At 32.0% G+C, this 19316-nt stretch overlaps 1 protein-coding gene across 1 annotated transcript in view; it reads right to left on the bottom strand.

Annotated features, from left to right (window-relative positions):
- Positions 1-17773, bottom strand: part of LOC106110375 (PAX-interacting protein 1-like) — a 32090-nt gene extending 14317 nt beyond the window's left edge. The window contains exon 1 of the mRNA XM_013292194.1: positions 17629-17773. Within this exon, the coding sequence (XP_013147648.1) occupies positions 17629-17650 (22 nt within the window). The 5' untranslated portion in view covers positions 17651-17773. The remainder of the gene's footprint in view (positions 1-17628) is intronic.
- Positions 17774-19316: the final 1543 nt, after the last annotated feature.

The following is a 19316-nucleotide window of genomic DNA, read 5'->3' on the forward strand; positions in this document are numbered from 1 at the left end:
AAAAAAAAAAAAAAAAAAAAAAAAAAAAAAAAAAAAACATACGGTCGAATTGAATACCTCCTTCTTTTGGGAAGTCGGTCAAAAACTAGCTTTTACCCGAGATCCCGCTTTTTTTTTGGTTCTTTAATTTGGTTATGAAGAAAACAATTGAAATCTCCATTCAGATCTTTTCAATAAAGGTTAATTATTTATTGATTTTTTTTTGATCGGATGTAAAAAATAGCTTTCCGTATGAGCGCATCGCAGCGCACACTATCACTGCTAGGGCTGACACATTGCAGAAAGATTTTTTTTTACTCTGTAGTATTCTTAAAACAGCAAACTCTTTTGGCACTTTATTTAACTTAAAATTGATTGAATATTTACGAGGGTTTTGCAACATTCAAGAAACTGTATTACTTCTAAAATACCATTATCGTGTGTAATACTGTGTCGACGTCTCTCATGTTTTTGACAGCTTTTAATTTATATTATTGACGTCAATATGGTTATATGTTCTGCAAAAATATATATTACAACACTATTTTCGGTATTAGTACATTATCATTTATAAGTCAAAATAACATAATAATGCTTCAGTAACAATGATTTGTTAAAAATAATGATGTAAGGTTTTTTTTCTGTTTATAGAGGCAGTGAAAAATGTTAATACAGGTATGTGCTTAGAAACCTCGTTTTGCCAACCCTAGCATCAGCCTAACTGAAAGTCGAAAGTGATTGCGTGTCCAGACGCGTTCCTAAGCAACAGTAAAAGTAAACTTCCTAACTCTAATGTGCAATGTGATTGCGGTGGTCACGCGCAGTGGGATCCGGACCACTGTGTCACTGTCTACAGGTCAAGTTTTCGGGTCGACACGCTGTTGGTATTCGATGAAAGTGATAGTAATTTATTCTTTTATATTATTTAATTAATGCTTACAGATTTGTATACTATAGTAAGCGGGCATAACTTTAGCTAAAGTATCGCATAATTGTTGTGCGATTGTCGATTGTTTCGCAGCCAATGCAATCGGTTAGTTGTAAGCACTTAAGTGCGACTAAACAGTTGTGCATTTAGTCGAAGGTGTGCGCGCGGTCTTAAGATTTTTAACGCATATCATCATCATCATCACCAGCTCACTATACGTCTCCACTGAGGGGCTCGGAGCCTACCCTAATATGGGGTGACTAGGTCACAGTCAACCACGCTGGCCAAGTGCGGGTTGGTTGACTTCACACATATCTTTGAATTTCTTCGCCGATATGTGCAGGTTGCATCACGATGTTTTCCTTCACCGTAAGAACATCGGGTAAATGATGTACATATGAAAATTCGAAAAATCGAAAATCACATTGGTACATGGCGGGATTCGAACCCAAGACCTGTAGATTACAAGTCAAGTGTTCAAACCACTGAGCCACCGACGGTTATTTCATTATCATTAAAATTAATTCTGATGAAATCTTGTTGTACGATTTAATATCGATATTAACAAAGAATATCTCTTTTCTATTCTTCATCTTTTGTACTCTTTAATTCATTAATACTCTTTGCTAATTCGATTTAACTTTATCGATTATCAATCTCGTTCAATTACTATCGAATAAACAATCTTCGATAGTGATTTGCGATCTCCATTAATCATTACAATGATTGATTACCTCTCAACATAAATTGTTCCACAACCGCGAGCTATCGGAGATGTTATTGAATCTCTTTATTAGATTTTTAGGATCCTTAGCTCTTAAACTATGTTCCCCTGTTTCAGGAGCTAATTGCTGAATTGTTTTAAGCGATCGGATAGGGTTTTACAGAAGGGTACAACTAATTCTTGAAGATGTATTAGTATATCTTACTAATATTATGAATGCGAAAGTTTAGATGGATGTTTGTTAGAGTTTGTACCTTAAACTGCTGAATGGATCTAAATGAAATTTGTCATAAAAAGGAGATAGTCTGGAACACATAGGCTACTTACTTTTGTTTTATTTTCAATCCTACGTGAACAGAGTCGCGGGCAAATGCTATGAGTTTTATAATTTCAGGTTGTAATTTTTACACCTTTCTAAAACACTATCTTACATAAAATAGCAAAAATAACCTTTAAATATACAAGTCAGATATCAAAATGTTAGCAATGTTTTCTTAACGATAATTGGGCTTGTTATAACAAAAAAATCATTACCTTAATTAGAAAGATCTCCACCAAATTGGTTTGCAACAAAGAATCATATTTCATATACAATCCGGTAAATAAATACATACTTGTTTCGGCAAACAAACAACAAAGAAAAAGAAAACCAATTAATTATACTTTCTCGTATGTTATCTCGGTAACAGATAAAAAAACAAACCAGCAGCAAGGTAAACGAAGATATTAATAAAGAGTATGAAACAACGAAATATTACATGTCGTATCACGTGTCTTTCCAACATCTTTCCTTTGAAAAGATAAATATATCTTCTATGAAAATACGTTAGAGCAAACAGTAGAGAGATATAAGGACGACATAGTGATCCGACTCGAAGGACCAACAGAATTAAAGACAAAATAAGATTAGGGAAAAAAATCCTAAATTGGGTAATTAAAATTTCTATAAAAAAGTAGTTCTAAAAAACTGTATGACTAGATAACCACTCTATTCCATTTACGTTAAAAATGCCATTTAAACTAGACGAAAAAAAAACACAAAATAACCAACCAAAATAAAAGTCTTTCATAATCAAACAACCGAAGACGATATTTCATATCACCACGTATTTTCTTATAAAATAAAAAATCGAAAAGAGTTTTCGTGATATAAAATTCCAACTAGCTCCGTCTAGCATATCCGTCAGAGTAAATGCCATTACCTGACGGATTACCGTATACATGAATACCAGTCTCGTATGCATGCATAGCATAGTTTGAAACTTTACATCCAATACTTGGAACTTATAATTTTAGTTGGCATACTGCATTTTTACATGGAAAAATTCTAGTCTATAATTATAGATATACGTTTAAAAATGCAGTAGCAATAACGGAATTTAATGTATAAAAAATCAATGAGTACATTAGATATTTTACTGTATATTTCTATTGAGTATGCTTTAATGAAAATATAAATAATCCATAAATATTATGAACTAGCTATTGCTCGCGTTTTTACTAGTAGCCTATGTTACTTACTGATAACGTAGCTTTTTAATGGAGAAAGAATTTTTGAGATCGGCCTAGAAGTTTTTAAGTTATTTCAATACATACAAAAATACAAATTCTTTCCTCTTTATGATATTAGTATATTAAATAAAATTAATTCATCTATCTAGATGTGTTATTCCAGACTATTCTCTACATCTATGCAAAATTGAATTGTAGTCCGTTCAGCGGTTTAAGCTACAATCTCTAACAAACATCCATCTAAACATTCGCATTTATAATATTAGTAAGATGTTATCTATTTTATAGTAACACTAGCAATTCCCGTGCGGCTTTATCCGCATAAAATTTTATTTTATTGTTTTCATGTGTCAAATTATCAATTGCAAATGTCAAAATGACATGACAATAACAAACCATGGCAAATTTGCGTCCTTGATGTTGGCAGCAACTTATGGTCTCTTTCCCGCATTAGGGTTTTTGTCCAAAATATTTACCCCTAAGTTTAATGGCCTCAAAATATATAGCCTAAAGCGTGACGTAAGTGTAGGGCTTTTTATCAAAAAAAGAATTATTCAAAAATATGCTACAATTGCTGACATCTTAGGCAACAAAGAAGTGTGTTTACGCTTTATTATAATAGTATACTCGTAGATAATAATAGATGAAACAGTTTCGAAACATTGCGGTCATTAACGTTGCCTTATTCATATAATTTATTTAGACGTTTCCACTTTACGTAACGTATTCGATTAACACCATATCGGCCTCAACGGATGTTAAACTAGGTAACATACCATTTAATACGAAAAGCGTCAAAAGTTAAATAATATTCGAGAAACGTCCGCTGGTAACGCCAAATAAGAATTATTTTAAGATATTTTGCATTAAAGGGACTTTGGTAACAAGCATCTTCATTTTACAGCAGTCGCGACTATCACAATAGGATTGCTTTTAAAGTCGTCTGCGACTGATATCGCACAATCGCGCTCGTGGAAAAAGTTCTTAAATTAACAACATAAGTAGCAATGGTTAATATTAGATAATAATGTAGAAAACATGACACTCCCAACACCAGTCTCCGTAGTTCGTTTTACCGTAATGACGTCATCTAATGAGGTATCATGTTATTGTGCACGTATAATGTAATATACATTTGATCATGATTCAAATCAGTACTAATCGTGTTCGTTAACAGATAATTACAGTTATATTCAATCAATGCTTAATCTGATTACAGTGCAATTCTCATTTCCCGAGCGATATTATTAATTGTGCTGTTACCCGACTATTAATTAATAATGCAACATTGAATTACAGACCTTTTAAATTGAGGATATTTGATCAAATAAACGAATTTATCTATCTTAATATTGTATAGACAGATTTGTATTTTTGTATGTATTGAAATAACTCAAAAACTACAGTGCCGAGTTAGAATATTTCACTATTAAAAAGCTATGTACTCGTAGGGTTATACTTTATAATATTTTAAATTTCACACAGGTGAAGTCGCGAGCAACAGCTAGTTATTATATAAAGAGGAAAAATCTTTATTTTTATATTTTTGTATGTATTGAAATAACTCGCAAACTACTGGACCGATTTCAATCATTCTACCATCATTAAAAAGCTACGTTATTTGTGAGTAACATAGGCTATATTTTTTTTAATTTCACGCAGACGATGTCGCGAGCAACTAGTGTTTTATAAAATAATTATGTAATGTGTTATTTATTAATATTATTCTAATAAATTTTATTTATAATTTCATCTCACTAATTTAATAGTTAGTAGGTCAACATTCATTAGTAATAATTATTTTAAATTAATTAATAGAGCGTCTTTGGCTCAGTGGTTTAAGCACTTGACTTATAATATACAGGTCTTGGGTTCGAATCCCGCCATGTACCAATGTGATTTTTGATTTTCGTATTTTCATATGTACACAATTTACCTGACGTTCTTACGGTGAAAATTTCGTGATGCAACCTGCACATATCGGCGACGAAATTCAAAAATATGTGTGAAGTCAGCCAACCCGCATTTGTTCAGCGTGGTTGACTATGCCTAGTCACCCTTATTAGGGTAGGCTCCGAGCCCCTCGGTGAGGACATGTAGTGAGCTGGTGATGATTTTAAATCCATATTTATTTTAATAGAATCAAACGGTTACTAAAACTGTACTTTACGCAATACTACGAGCACTTCAATTCCTATAAATCAACCGGATATTAGACTTCAAAGATATGGTTGATTTGAGCGTTAATTCGCCGGATATTGCGTATACGTGGGCCTAGACAACTGAGAACACTGTCGTATTGAGATTTCATCATCGAAAATAGATAAAAACAAAAGATAATCTTTAGTTTAAAATACGTTTTGTTAAACGCTTGTCTTTAATATACTGATCCGATATTTCCATTAAATTAATGTATCAGTTTAATAATAGATATCTTTTAAATAAAACTAACATTATAAATGAAGCTTTGTTGAGTTAACACTTACGATTACTTTGGAGGCCTAATTTTAGGATGCCTTTACTTACACGGAAAGGATAGCAAGTTGATTTGATAAAGGTGACGCTAAAGAGGAAATAATATCATTATGGGCATCACTTTCTCCGTCGTTTAAGGTAGGCAATGCATATGCTTTTGCGTAGATCAAGTCGTCGTTTTGCTCTTACGGCAAATTTAATTTACCGCTTGTTTTTATGCTTGTTTTGTAATTCCGCGCTGTCAAAATAACGGAACGGGTCCAAATTTGTAATAACGAAGTTTGCGGGCGACAGCTCGTGTACACACGAAATTCCTAAGAATCAAAAATCACATTAGTACGGTGGGATTCGCACCCAAGATCTGTAGATTACGCCAAGTGTTCAAACCCCTGAGCCACCAACGCTCATGTGTAACTTTATTATGTAGGAATGTTTGTTTTATGTTAACCATTAACTTTCCACTAGATGTGTCTGTTATATAAACAGTTGTTCTGTGTCACATCTAGTGATGGCCATAACACTTTCATTGTCACTATCACGGCTAGCAATCTATTGCCGAGTCACTGGAATGATCATTATTTTGTTACGCGAATTCCTATTTTTGTATTTAATAGTGTTTTGTTTTATTATTGTGCCTAGCTTTCGCTCGCGACTCCGTCTGCTTGAAATTAAAAAACAAAAGAAAGTAGCCTATGTGTTCTTTCAGACTATCCTATAATATGTCTTTATGCTAACTTTCATCCAGATCCGTTTATCCGTTTAGGCTACAAACTCCAGCAGGCTTTCATTAGTAAGAAGTAAGATTAGAGAGCGACAAAACAAATTCAATCTCATAAAAAATGATTTTTGATAGGTGTTTCCCGTTGTTGTCCGACTCCCGTTTCCCGTCCGACTGTTCGGTCGATTGGTTCAACGGGAAAATATTATTGGAATGATTGATTAATCGACCTATCCAACAATAAGAGCGGGCGGACACCTTTGACTAAAAGAGCGCACAACTGTTGTGCGATTGTCGATTGTTTCGCAGCCAATTTAACTGTTCACTTGCACAACTATTAATCGAGTAGTGTGTGCACCTCCGTATAAGCTCATAGGAATCAGAGACTAAGCAGTTGTGCGATAGTTTGGTTTCAAGTGTGCCCACATACTATGCATTATTAAGTATATCAAACACTTAACTAGGTTACTATTTTGCATTGATTATATAATTATGAAACGAGTAATATAAACAAAGTTACATAACAATAGTGTTTCTTGTATATTATGGCAACAAAGAAAGATGTTTTATTTAAATATAATGTAAGAACTTGTAATAAATTTTATTTGTAATTTCATTTATTTAAAAAACAGTTAAATATTTATACTAGGCATTTTTAACAAAACAGCTTTTCGTATCATAAACCACAGGAAGTCACTAAGAAATTAATATATTTACTATTCGTTCCGTTTAAAAACTACGTAATTAAAACTTTAAATACTGGCAATTAAAAGACATAAGTAAGCAATTAAAAAAAGTCAGCACGTGACGCGGGGGTTATTACGTACACGCAAAAAACTTTGCGACAATATACCATCCGTGCGATAAAACTTTTTGTCAAGTGAAAGTATATTATGCAGGAATTTACCCTTTTTATAAGTCGAAATCCTATTACGTGTTTAAAAGAAATTAAAAAGACGATTACGCAACGATATCGTTGACTAAATTAATAAGGGCTATAAATCATTTTAATGTTAATTTTTTTGTACCCAAAGTAACATTCCATAGTAAACTGGATTACGAAATTACAATAAACCACGAAAGTTAAAAATCAAAATTAAGTAACTTATTTTCACTTGGAATCAAATAAAAAGAAGTAATATAATTATTTTAAACTGTCGTGATTTTTACAAACATAATGTTTTTTTTCTTACTACCACAAACTCCAGTCAGCCCGTGGACTTAGCGGATGCATCTGTGTCGAAATATCGCAAGCTAAATTAACCCAATCGTGATAAAAAGTACATACCTAAAGTGCTTATTTGAAACTAGCTTTCGCCCGCGAGTCCGTCCCCGTGAAATTATAAAAAAATTAAAAACACAGCCTGTTACTCGCTAGCAACGTAGCTTTTTAATGGTGAAAGAATTTTTGAAATCGGCCGTGTAGTTTTTGAGTTATTTCATTACAAACAAACAAAGTATTTCTCTTTATAATATTAGTATGAAAAAGAACACAAACATGTCCTTACATTTATACTCTAAGATCAAGTTATAAAAACGCATCAATTTAAATTATAACGGACATATGAATTATAACGCATCAGTACCTCTCCCTTTTGACCTTAACGTGATATTTCACAACAAAGAACAGGTGCATTATTATTGTAGTTATTTACGTAACACAACTCTTAGTTAAAGGTCAAATCAGATTCAACGATATAGTACAAAACATTTACAAGCACATTGAACACTAGCTTTTGCCTGCGACTTCCGTGTGGAATAAAACTTAGCATAATACCCAAGTTCTGTGCAATGTTATAACTAGATCCGCTTAACCATTTTAGAGTTACATGCTAACAAATATGTACTCAAACCAGTGATTATCAAACTTATTTCTTTTACCGCCCTCTTTGGAAATCAGTAACTTTTCAGCGCCCCCCATTTTTATACAAGTTTAGTGAAATTTAAAATACTATATAAAATAAATGTCAACACAATCACCTCCCTTTAAGATATAGCTTTATTATATTGACATGAATTCAGTTCTATCTTTTAAAATATTAACATCATGATTTGGTTGATATTAATTATTAAAACAGGCTGCTGTGACCTGCATAAAAAGGGTCACGTTAATAATTCAAGCACTTACCGAAGTACATATTACCTTTTTGGATGTGGTTTCATGAAATATTAATCTAATATAGAATGTATCCAACAGAGAAATATGTTTAAATTTTTATTTATATTTAAACTAGCTTTCGCCCGTGACTCCGTCCGCGTGGAATAGGAAAAAACAAAAGCAAGTAACCTATGTGTTCTTCCAGATTATCCTCTATATCTATGCCAAATTTTGTACAGATCAGTTCAGCGGTTTAAGCTACAAACCCAACAAACATCCATCCTTCTAAACTTTCGTTTTTAAAATTTTATAATAACATGTTGATAAAATATACCTTTTTTCAAAGAAAACTTTTACTACTGTTAGAACTTTATTTGTATTTCTGTAACATACGAATAAAAAGATACAATCTTATCATAAAGATAAAAGTAAGTGAACATAAGTTTTTATGAAACACGTTTTTCCTTTCAAATATTAGATTGTATAAGCGATATTATCACGTTATGTATTGTTTTATACATCATTTCTCACCTCTACCCTTTGATTATATAAAAATGGACTAGACAAACTATAATGCTGACATGAGAGTTCAAAACTTTATGAAAGCATGTACTGTCTTAATTTACAACGGACACAAGCATACAAGCAAGCTTTAAAAGTTTTTTTTTTAGACAGAAGGAAAGCACGTGTTTAACAGATCCTGTCTGTTAATAGTCAATGTCTCTACTAGTCCCTTGGCATCATCGTATTTTTGTTTCTATACTTTTCATGTAAATATCTTCATTTATTCTTGAAACTTTTCGAGATACAGAAAACTTTACGAGAAAGCTAAGACGCAGCTTTCAGTTTTTCTTTTTTGTTATTATTTGTCTTGGAAAAAATTAAATAACTTTTGAAACACTTACATATCTTACAAAAAATATTTTTTATTCGATACTAATATTATAAAGATTAATTATTTCTATTTTTATATGTATTGAAATAACTCAAAAACTACTGGACCGATTTCAAATATTCTTTCATCATTAAAAAGCTACGTAATCATTGAATAACATAGTCTATGCTTTTTAGTAATTACTTAATTAAACGCAGGGGAAGTCGCGAGTATATAATCTTCTTTCTTGATATTTATTATTTTGTACTTTAAAGGCAACTCTAACCAGCTTTTAAAATATGTCAATGTAGCGTAAAAATGCTTGCGTTCATTTTACAAGAGTGTCTTCAGTTACGTAAACCTCCGTACTAAGGTTCGTTAAAAATTCATCGAACATTTTTCCTAAGTAGTCCTTTATTTACATCCAGAAATAAAGAGGGTGCGTGTAATTGATTACCTTCAGTTTCGTACACAAATTGATTTAATTCCTAGACCTCATCATTCTTTTGTTTGTACTCAATACGTAAACGTTCATTTGTTTTGATACACTGTAACTTGTTATTAAAAGTTATTCGTATCTACATTTATTCGTACTTTTATTTGGCGGCTGTTTTTAGCTTAAATCTATTCTAATGTTATAAAGAAGGAAGAATTGTATTTTTAGATTTTTATGTATTGAAATAACTCAATAAATGGGCCAATTTTAAACTCTTTCACCGTTAGAAAGGTAATTTATCTGTGAGTAATATAGGCTATATTTTTTTGAATTTAGCACGGACGAAGTCGCGAGCAACAGCTAATAATTAATAAAGCAAATTCTTTGCATCTCTATTAAATTACATAAAAAAATATGAATCGAATGTTATTTGCCAAAATTGCTCTAACCGGCTGTAGATCATAATGAAATTAACAAAGACAATAAACAAACATATTTTTAACAATTACTATAATTGTAACTAGCGTAGTTAACTTAAACACTCTGAACTAGAGATCCCGCCAGGATGGCGCTATTCCAATACGTCTAATGACATTGACAGCTGTCAGATAGCCGTCCCTATCGTGTAAACCGATAATCTAGTGTTGCGCCAGTGTTGCGTTAGCAGTAAAAAAATCTTCTTAACAATATATAAAAACATAATAATACTCTTGATTATGAATGAAAATTCAAAATAAGACAAACCTAAAAAAGGAACTACATTGTTCTCTATATACACGAAACCCAATAAATAGGTCACGAGCAGAACAATAAAGTATCATAAAATGTAATAAAAATTGTAAATAATTACATTTGCGGAACAATAGGAACTTGCAGCGAGGTCGCACGGCAATGATTGTGTTTTCTGTCCCACACATTACCCCACTTGGGAAGGTTATAACAGAAATGCATGTGAATTCATTAATTACATGTGACGCATTTTTTAATCTATTTAGCATTTACGAAATTACCTAATAGATTTCCGAATTCGACACTAAACAGAGGGGTCACGAATATTAGTGCAAACATTTTCTCAGCGCTCCTACCGGGCATAAAGTTAACCAGCAAATCTCATATAAATTTTATCGAATACGTTCGTGGAATTGTCACTCAAATATTCGTGATAGAACCTCAGGATAGATATCACTAATTGTAATAGGTACACATTTTGCACTGGACTGCGTGGTTGTATAAAGTGCGGTCACTTATAACTAGGACAGTCTCCGAACCTTGGTTAGGATATACGCACACAATAGGCTGAACTATACATTCGATGATCACAATTTAATATTCAAATAATTCTTTAATCATTACAATCCTGTTATTAACAAAGTATCAATAGAAACACAGGAATTGGCATTTTAAAGATAAGTAAAAATTACTGTTTCCTCGTCAAATCAAGGAATTCAAACGGTTAGTTTTTTTAAACTTATTTTCCCTACTGCGTTAATATTTTTAATTTACGTAACTAATTGCTTTGTCATGATAAAATGTCGACGAATGCTTAAGTCTCACAGAAACATTTTTGACATTTCGATATTCAATCTGCATTCACAGAAGGTTCGAGAAAAGTATATTTTGAAATTATCGTAATAGAAAGAGAACCGGATTTAATAAATTTCACAATGCAGTCAAAATGTATTTGTGTCGAAATTTTGAAATGGAGACGGTTCTTTCGATGTCAAGAGCATTTTCGAAATATAACCATTTATGCATAACGAAATATTAACATACCTCTTTAAGATTCTCTTTAAATTAAATCAATAATGGCCGCTTTCCCAGTTATTTTTAACCATTCTTTAGTGTTATTCGATAAATTCATAAAATGCGTTTAAGAACTCCGTAAGTAGAGTTTTACTCCGTTGAAACAGGTCGAAGTAACATTAATGAATCACTAGGTAGATAACATAAATAGGCAACTTCAGAAACCCAGTGTATGTGTTACGGCTGGATACTAAAACGACATTAAAATAATAACGTTTTAACTTCTTTAAAAAAATGTTACCTGCCAGATTATTAGCAGTTAGAAGCAAAGTGACCTTCAACTATCAATAAAGATACAAAAATTAAAATTAAAATACATAGTTTTTTTTATAATATAAGGTGGCAAACGAGTAAGCGGCCATTTGAATCCGCCGAAGTGGTGAAGCGACCGCTGCCCATAGACATTCGCAATAGCGGATGCGTTGCCTACCCTAATTTACGGAGGAGACCACATAAACAGGATATTTCCCCTTCCTATGCATCTCCACCGTCAAATTTATAGTTGAATAAATAAAGGAAGTAACATTCGCAGAAACGGTACCATACGCCATTTCTGTTCTACAGATATTGAGAAATTCAAACATTTCCTAACGTTTCATGTCTAACTAGTTTGTCAAGGGATTTAATTTACTCGAGTAATGAGACTACAATTTAAATAAATAATCTATACAGTAAATAAAATAAGTATCTGTGTGTTAAAAAATCATTTTGATACACATAATGTTTTCCACTTATAACAGAATTATTTTTTAAATGTCTGTCTGCATGCAATGTTTCGAATAATTTGCATAACAAGTGAACTAATTGTAATGGGAAGTTTTCTGGTAGCTGATGTGAGCGGGAGTTGTTCTGTATAATAGCAAAAAATCCTTGGTATTTTTGCTATTTCGAAATAGTAGTTACGTATTTCTTTTGGGTCGTTACAAAAACATTTATCAGCGATTTTAATATACATAACTTATTTAATTACTACTACTTTAAAATATAATTGATTTATAAAGAATATTCAGAACTCTAACTGTGGTACTTAAAAAAAATGTATGATTTATAAAACACTAGCTTTTGCCCTCGACTTTGTTCACGCGGAATTAAAAATCTAAAAAATATATTCTATGTCACCCAATGATAACATAGCATTTTAATAGCAAAAGAATCTTTGAAATTGATCGAGCACTTTTTGAGTTTATCCATTACGAACAAAAATACAAATTTTACCTCTTTATGTCAGTGTAGATTTCACAATCGACAAGTTATAATCAATAGAAAACGCTGTCTTCCTGCCGTAGGTAATACAGGATGTTACATCTTAGACTGTACTTAGACCAGTCTAGACAGGAGCACAGTATCTAGACACGGCTGGGTATTAATTTAAACTCGCCCTAATAGGTCTATAACTACGCGTAATTATTACTTATGTATTGACTTGTTTTTATGTATTGAATGTTTTAATTTTTAATTGGAGTTTTTATTTAATGTTGCATTGCGAATACAAAAGCAAAGCAAACCTCACTTTAAAAATTATCAAAAATATAAATCATTAGTACTAACGAAGCAAAATTTAACTACTTAGATATTTTCAGTCAAACAAAAAGTTAACTCTATTTTAATCTTAAATTGGACCAAATACAGAAAAGTATAAAATGTCGTTCCAAATAATTTGCTTATCTTACTAATATTATAAAAGCGATCGTTTAAATTCATAGATAGATTTTTTTAGAGTTTGTAACCTAATCTGCTGAATGGATCTTGAAGAAATTTGGTATAGATGTGGAGGACAGTGTAAAGGACACAGAGGCTTCAGGCGGACGGAGTCGCGGGCAAATATCAAAACAATTAGTATAACATACTCTCAAAAATATAATACGTTGCAATTTAAATAGTGGCTTTTAAACTCCAATAACATATAAAATATATAGTAGTTAGTTAGATGGAATATACAAACTAACCCACTAACAGACATTTCCCAGAGTTTCACCAAGGATATCGTCTCCGTACTAACGAACTCTATTGACCTTTCGATACTAACATTTACCATTATGGCTCAAGCACTTCAGCGTTGAGTGCCGTTTAATGAACGCAGAGAGAACTGATACAATTATTATTAAAGACTAGCTTTTGCCCGCGACTCCGTCCGCGGTGAATAATATTAGTAAGATAATGATTTAACTATTATATAAAATGACTAACCAGTTATCTCTACTAACTGTACTAATACTAATTCAATTATTAGGAAGTCCCTTAGTGCAGAATACTTGTTCTAAATCTATCCTTAGACTCTCTTAGCAACTATTCAAGTTCTGAGTCCGGCAATAACTCCAAATTAATTGTCTAAAACATGTAATAAAAAAGGAAGCAAAATTTTTGAATAGTAAAGAAACATTCCTCTAGAGTATCGATTAATAAAACAACGATAATTACTATCTGTAGACGTCGCTAGAGAATCGAAAAATGTTAGATGGGCCAAGCCTAAATCATCGATCAGCCCGTATCTATAGCCCATCTACATAAAATAAGGAAGAATAAATATCAATATTAAACACAAGGATAAAAGTAAAATACAAAATGATCAGTCGCAAATAGGCTATAGTGAAGGGTCCTAATCGAGTAAACATTAAAATCGATGTCGCAAGCGGGCGACGATCGCCGCCGAATAGATTACTTAACTCGTAACGGCCAATAAAATCAAAAGGCATTCGGTACATTACGTACAATTTTCTGGGTGAGTAGCCTTTATTTTTAGAAAAAAAAATACCATTCACAGTTCACAGATTTGACTTATAAAGAAAGAAACATTTACTAGCTTTGTTATTTATTTTCTACATCTACCTTAAAATTAAAAAAAAAACTTAAGAATTAGCTCGTGTTCTTCCAGACTTTATTTTACATCTGTGTCAAATTTCATCGTAAAATGTTTTTAAAAACAAATGCTACTATTTTAGACACTTAATATACTTGTTTGATCTAAAAAGTATTATGCCAGTTACATTATGAAATTAAAACTTAACCACAGCGTGTTCATGTTCACAGATAACAATAACCAAAGACAATAACCGCCATTTTGAGGAAACATGTGAACAGTAAAAGATTTATATCTTCAATTGTAATAAAGCCACCACTTTTATTGTTCTAAGAGTAAAATTGTTGCGGAAAACCGCGAAACGCGTAAAGTTTATGCGGAATTAAAAGTAAGGGATAGTTAGGAAATACGGCTTCGGTAGAAAGGTTATTATTTACTGCCAGTGGCACATCGATTTAAAAAAATACAGTAAATCTTATGTACCAATGCAATTTAACAGCTAATAAAACTATATTCCAAGTCAATGGAGTAGTTAAAAATATTACAAAGATATATTAAATCAGTCGTAATGTCATCATTAGTATTGACGTAAACTGTTAGAGGACTTGGCAGTTGACAGCTGTCAATTTGACGCGGCGGCAACCCGCCGGGTCGATGACAGCGAGGCAAAAACTCTCTTTGTGTTCAGCCAGTACGCGACCGTTTCGTTCATTGTTCCGCAAAATACTAGGAAATTGCCTCTTTCTATTTTCATTCTGACAGTCGTTGTTAAAGTATTTAAACGATATTGAATATTAAATAAAAAAATGTAAGGAACATTTTGAATTTAAGTCGTTGAATACTTGATTTTAAATTAGTTAACAATGCCGCTGGTTTTGTGTTACATTTAATTCCTCTGTTAATTATGCCAGAGTTAATAAAATAATCAATGGATACTTGTGATTTTATTGAATTGCATAAACGTTTAGACACAAAGAGTTTCTTCACAATTTGGTGTAACAAAACGAAAATAAATACGGTTGCATTGGTCTTCAGACGACCTTACAAGAGATCCAATCATGGAAACTACGAGAATAGTAAATACAGACGTTCCCAGGTGGAATAAAAGAAATCTCAATCTCTAGAGAGATGTCGAATTTTATTCTAAGGCCAATAAAATCCTGCAATAAACCGCAATATCATGATAATGCAATTTTGGATAAACAAAAGAAACATCTGAAAGGAATCTACGAAGCAGTTATTTTACTAGAATTAAATACGATATCAGTATTGAGTTTATTATTAAACAGTTTTTGCCCAAAACTTTGTCAACTGGGTAGATAATAAATATAACCTACTAGCTTTCGCCCGCGACTCCGTCTTCGTGGAATTAAAAATAAACAAAAGTGAGTAGCCTATGTGTTCCTCCATATTATCCTCTATATCTATACTAAATTATTTCGAAATCCTTTCAGCCGTTTAGGCTACAAACTCTTACATACATCCATCCATCCATCTAAACTTTCATATTTATGATATTAGTATGATGTTACTCAATGACAAAGTTGCTTTTTAATATCATATGATTTTTTAATAGGTCCAGTAGTTTTTGAGTTTATTTATTACATAATGAATAAATATTTCCTTAATTAGCATAGACTTTATTTAAACAGTGATTATGGAATATTATGAATTCGTTTTGACGACCAGGCATTCTTAATTACGTAAGTTATGCTAAGCTATTTGTAAACACTTTATAAACATAAATAGCTAAACATCCTTAACTTTAAGAGAAGATATGTTTCCATTAAGTTGAGATATATTTCTATCTCATCTTTTTATCCCTCTTTATCTTCGTCTCTCTTTACTTCCATGTTTAATTTTTTATAGTGGTAGAGGCTGCTTTAACATCTTTGTACGAATGGGCCTATTTATTACAATCAAACAAACAAAGTTTTCCTCTTTATAATAATAGTAGACAATGACACAACAGTGGTAGAGCCCGCTTTAACATCTTCGCACGAATGGGTCGGCTCGCCCAGTATAACTACACAGAAAACAGGCGTGAAGTGGAAGCAATTCCGCGTTTCGTCTGATGAGGGTGGTGCCGGAGGCCTAATTTAAGTCCCTTTCCACTCTTTTCTTAAGATGATAGAATGGGAAAGAAAAGTGGAATTGACAGTGGAGACGCATAGCAAGGGGAAATGTCCACTTTATGTGCGTCTCCTCCTCCGTCAATTAAGGGTAGGCAACGCATCTCCAATTGCGGATGTTTATAGGCAGCGGTCGCTTTCCATTTCGGTGGATTCAGGTGGCCGCTTGCTCGTTTGCCACCTTATATTATAAAAAAAATAATATGTTCATCCTTAATCTAATTAAATTTTAATGAATTATTGGCATCCTCACATTCTTAATATTATTCCTAGACTATTAAATTGTTTAAATTTTCACAGTTCCGGATTCAACAAGTACTAAAAAATCTTTACAATAACATTGTTAATCGATCATTAGACTTGGACACGAAAGAAATCTCGCATGCTGTAAGTTTCACATGATCAAATACTTTGGAATAACAACGTGTTTATGTAAATATCGGATATCGACTAATGAAATGGATTATTTGATCTCTTGCGCTTCAATTGATTGGAATATTTAAAGATTTGCGACGAACGATTGGTATTTAGAATCTCACTGTTTGTAGAATTGCATTTTGTTTCACTGTTGCTTTTGAATGCTTACGTAGTTGGAAAAGTGATTATTTTTAACTTTCGGCAATCCAAAAAATAATCTTCTATAATTTTTACCTAGTTGGCAAATATATAGAAAACATTTAAAAGATATTAAATTAAAATCTTAACTTGTCCTAAGTATTATTAATAAATATTAAATATAGATAATAGTAATTTAACTTTGAATTTAAAAACCGAGATGCAGAAACGCAGTGTTTCTATGCAGCGAAGATAATTTATTGAAACCGCAACAAGAGAGAATAGACATGCAATTACGATGGTAAAGATAATGTACGCATGCAAGTTGTTTAGAATTAAGTGAAAGAATAAGGATAATTAAATTAGAATTTAGCGAATATATAACAATTAATAATATTTGAAATTGTTTAATTTTAATTCTTAAGTTATATTTTTATCGATCTTTTCTCTGGTGTAAAAAAGCATACAAAATAAAATATAAAATCACTACAATTATATTTATTTTTCTGTTTTTTGAATAATTCTAATTATTATAAATTAATTAATTTTTATCCCAATTTTGACAATTATTAACTATTTTTAAAAAAATTTACTCACCAAAAAGTATTACGATCTTCATTTTGTCTTCAATCACTGGCACAGAATAAAAAAAGAATTAGAAATGAATTCGATATTTGAAATTCAAAGGAACGGCGGCGTTCGATTCGCGTCACCGCCGAGCCGCGTGTGATGGACATGCGCGCGCGCAGTACCGAATGTTTTGCACGTTCACTTTCTACGTGGTGGGGTTGAAGCACAGGGAAGACAAGGGTTTGTTATTACTATTGTTACCAGAGTTATTTAATTATATCAATTATAGTAACTGCCAAGAGAGGTTGACGTCAGTTCGTTGCCTGACTGTAGGAGGTTGGTTGAAGTTAGCTATATCACAAAAGTTATTGGTTTTTTAATTTTTAAACTGCAGTTTACTAGCTTTCCGTATGTTGTTGTTGCAGTAATTAATAGATAATTATTCTACTGTTATTTTATTTTCTAAATTCAATAATTTTTTCTTCATTTACACAATTATCTGTGAATCACACGGCGTGTACATCTCGTATGCGTGTTTGCGTGTGTTAAAACTAATATATTTTTAACACTTTATTTCTATATCTTATCCATTTTAGTTTTTCACACATGATAGTGATTTATTTAAAAATACTTATCTCGTGGCTTTACAATGTCTTCGTGGTGCACAACTGATATAAACAGTTACAATAATTTGACCAAACATAACTGGTATTTATATGACAAATTTAAATACTTGTAGAGTAATACGGTTCTTACTTCTTACTAATATTATAAATGCGAAAGTTTAGATGGATGGATCGATGTTTATTAGAGTTTGTAGCCTAAAAATTCGGCATACTCGTAGATGCAGAGTATGGTTTGGAAGTACACATAGGCTACTTAGTTTTTATTAATTCCACGCGGACGGAGTCGCGGGCTAAAACTAGTATACTATAAAGTACCATCATCATCTAGGTATCTAAAATTACATAATATTAGTGTACAGTCGCGGAACTTCGTGATGTTCTACTTTAGGAAAATTTGCCTTATACATTGTAACGAGACAAACTCCGCCTTTTACTACAATAACTAATTATATAGAAGTGAATGGTGCAAAGGAATACTAATAAAGAGAAACAAGCCGGGTATCATTAACAGATTTCGTACAGACACAAAACAATGCGGTATATATGTGGGTACCTTAATATAATGTACCGTCAGTTAACTCGTAATAAATCAGTATCAACCGCCATTTTATTCACACTCCTACATTACAATTTATAATTTCGTTTTATTGATTTTTTTTCCGTGTCTTGTTTCAAAATGTTCTAACGAATATAGATATAAGGAACACCGCCAGTCTCCTCAACTGTACGTGGTCCCTACACTGAGGTATGACGAATACTTTTGGTACAAACCCTGCGGAGATTTTGTGACGCAAGAAACGAGGCTAAATTCCGAAGGATAACATAACCTTTTGTCAATGTTTGTGATTAATTAAAGTCATTGAATACGAAAATTTTGACATAATAGAGATGGCCAAGGAATTTCGTATCCAAAACTTTTTTTGTTTTACTGACGTAATATTGAAATAAACGATTGTTGACGAATCAGCCCTAATGTAATTTCACTATAACGATTCAACGGGCCATTGTATAATTTAAAATAGCTCTTAAATTTTTTTATAAACTAACGGTCGTATTTTGAAACAAATCTTTAACTTAGCTTCAGAAGCG

This window comes from Papilio polytes, unplaced genomic scaffold (assembly GCF_000836215.1).
Source record: "Papilio polytes unplaced genomic scaffold, Ppol_1.0 DF820678.1, whole genome shotgun sequence".
In the NCBI taxonomy this organism is placed as follows: Eukaryota; Metazoa; Arthropoda; class Insecta; order Lepidoptera; family Papilionidae; genus Papilio; species Papilio polytes.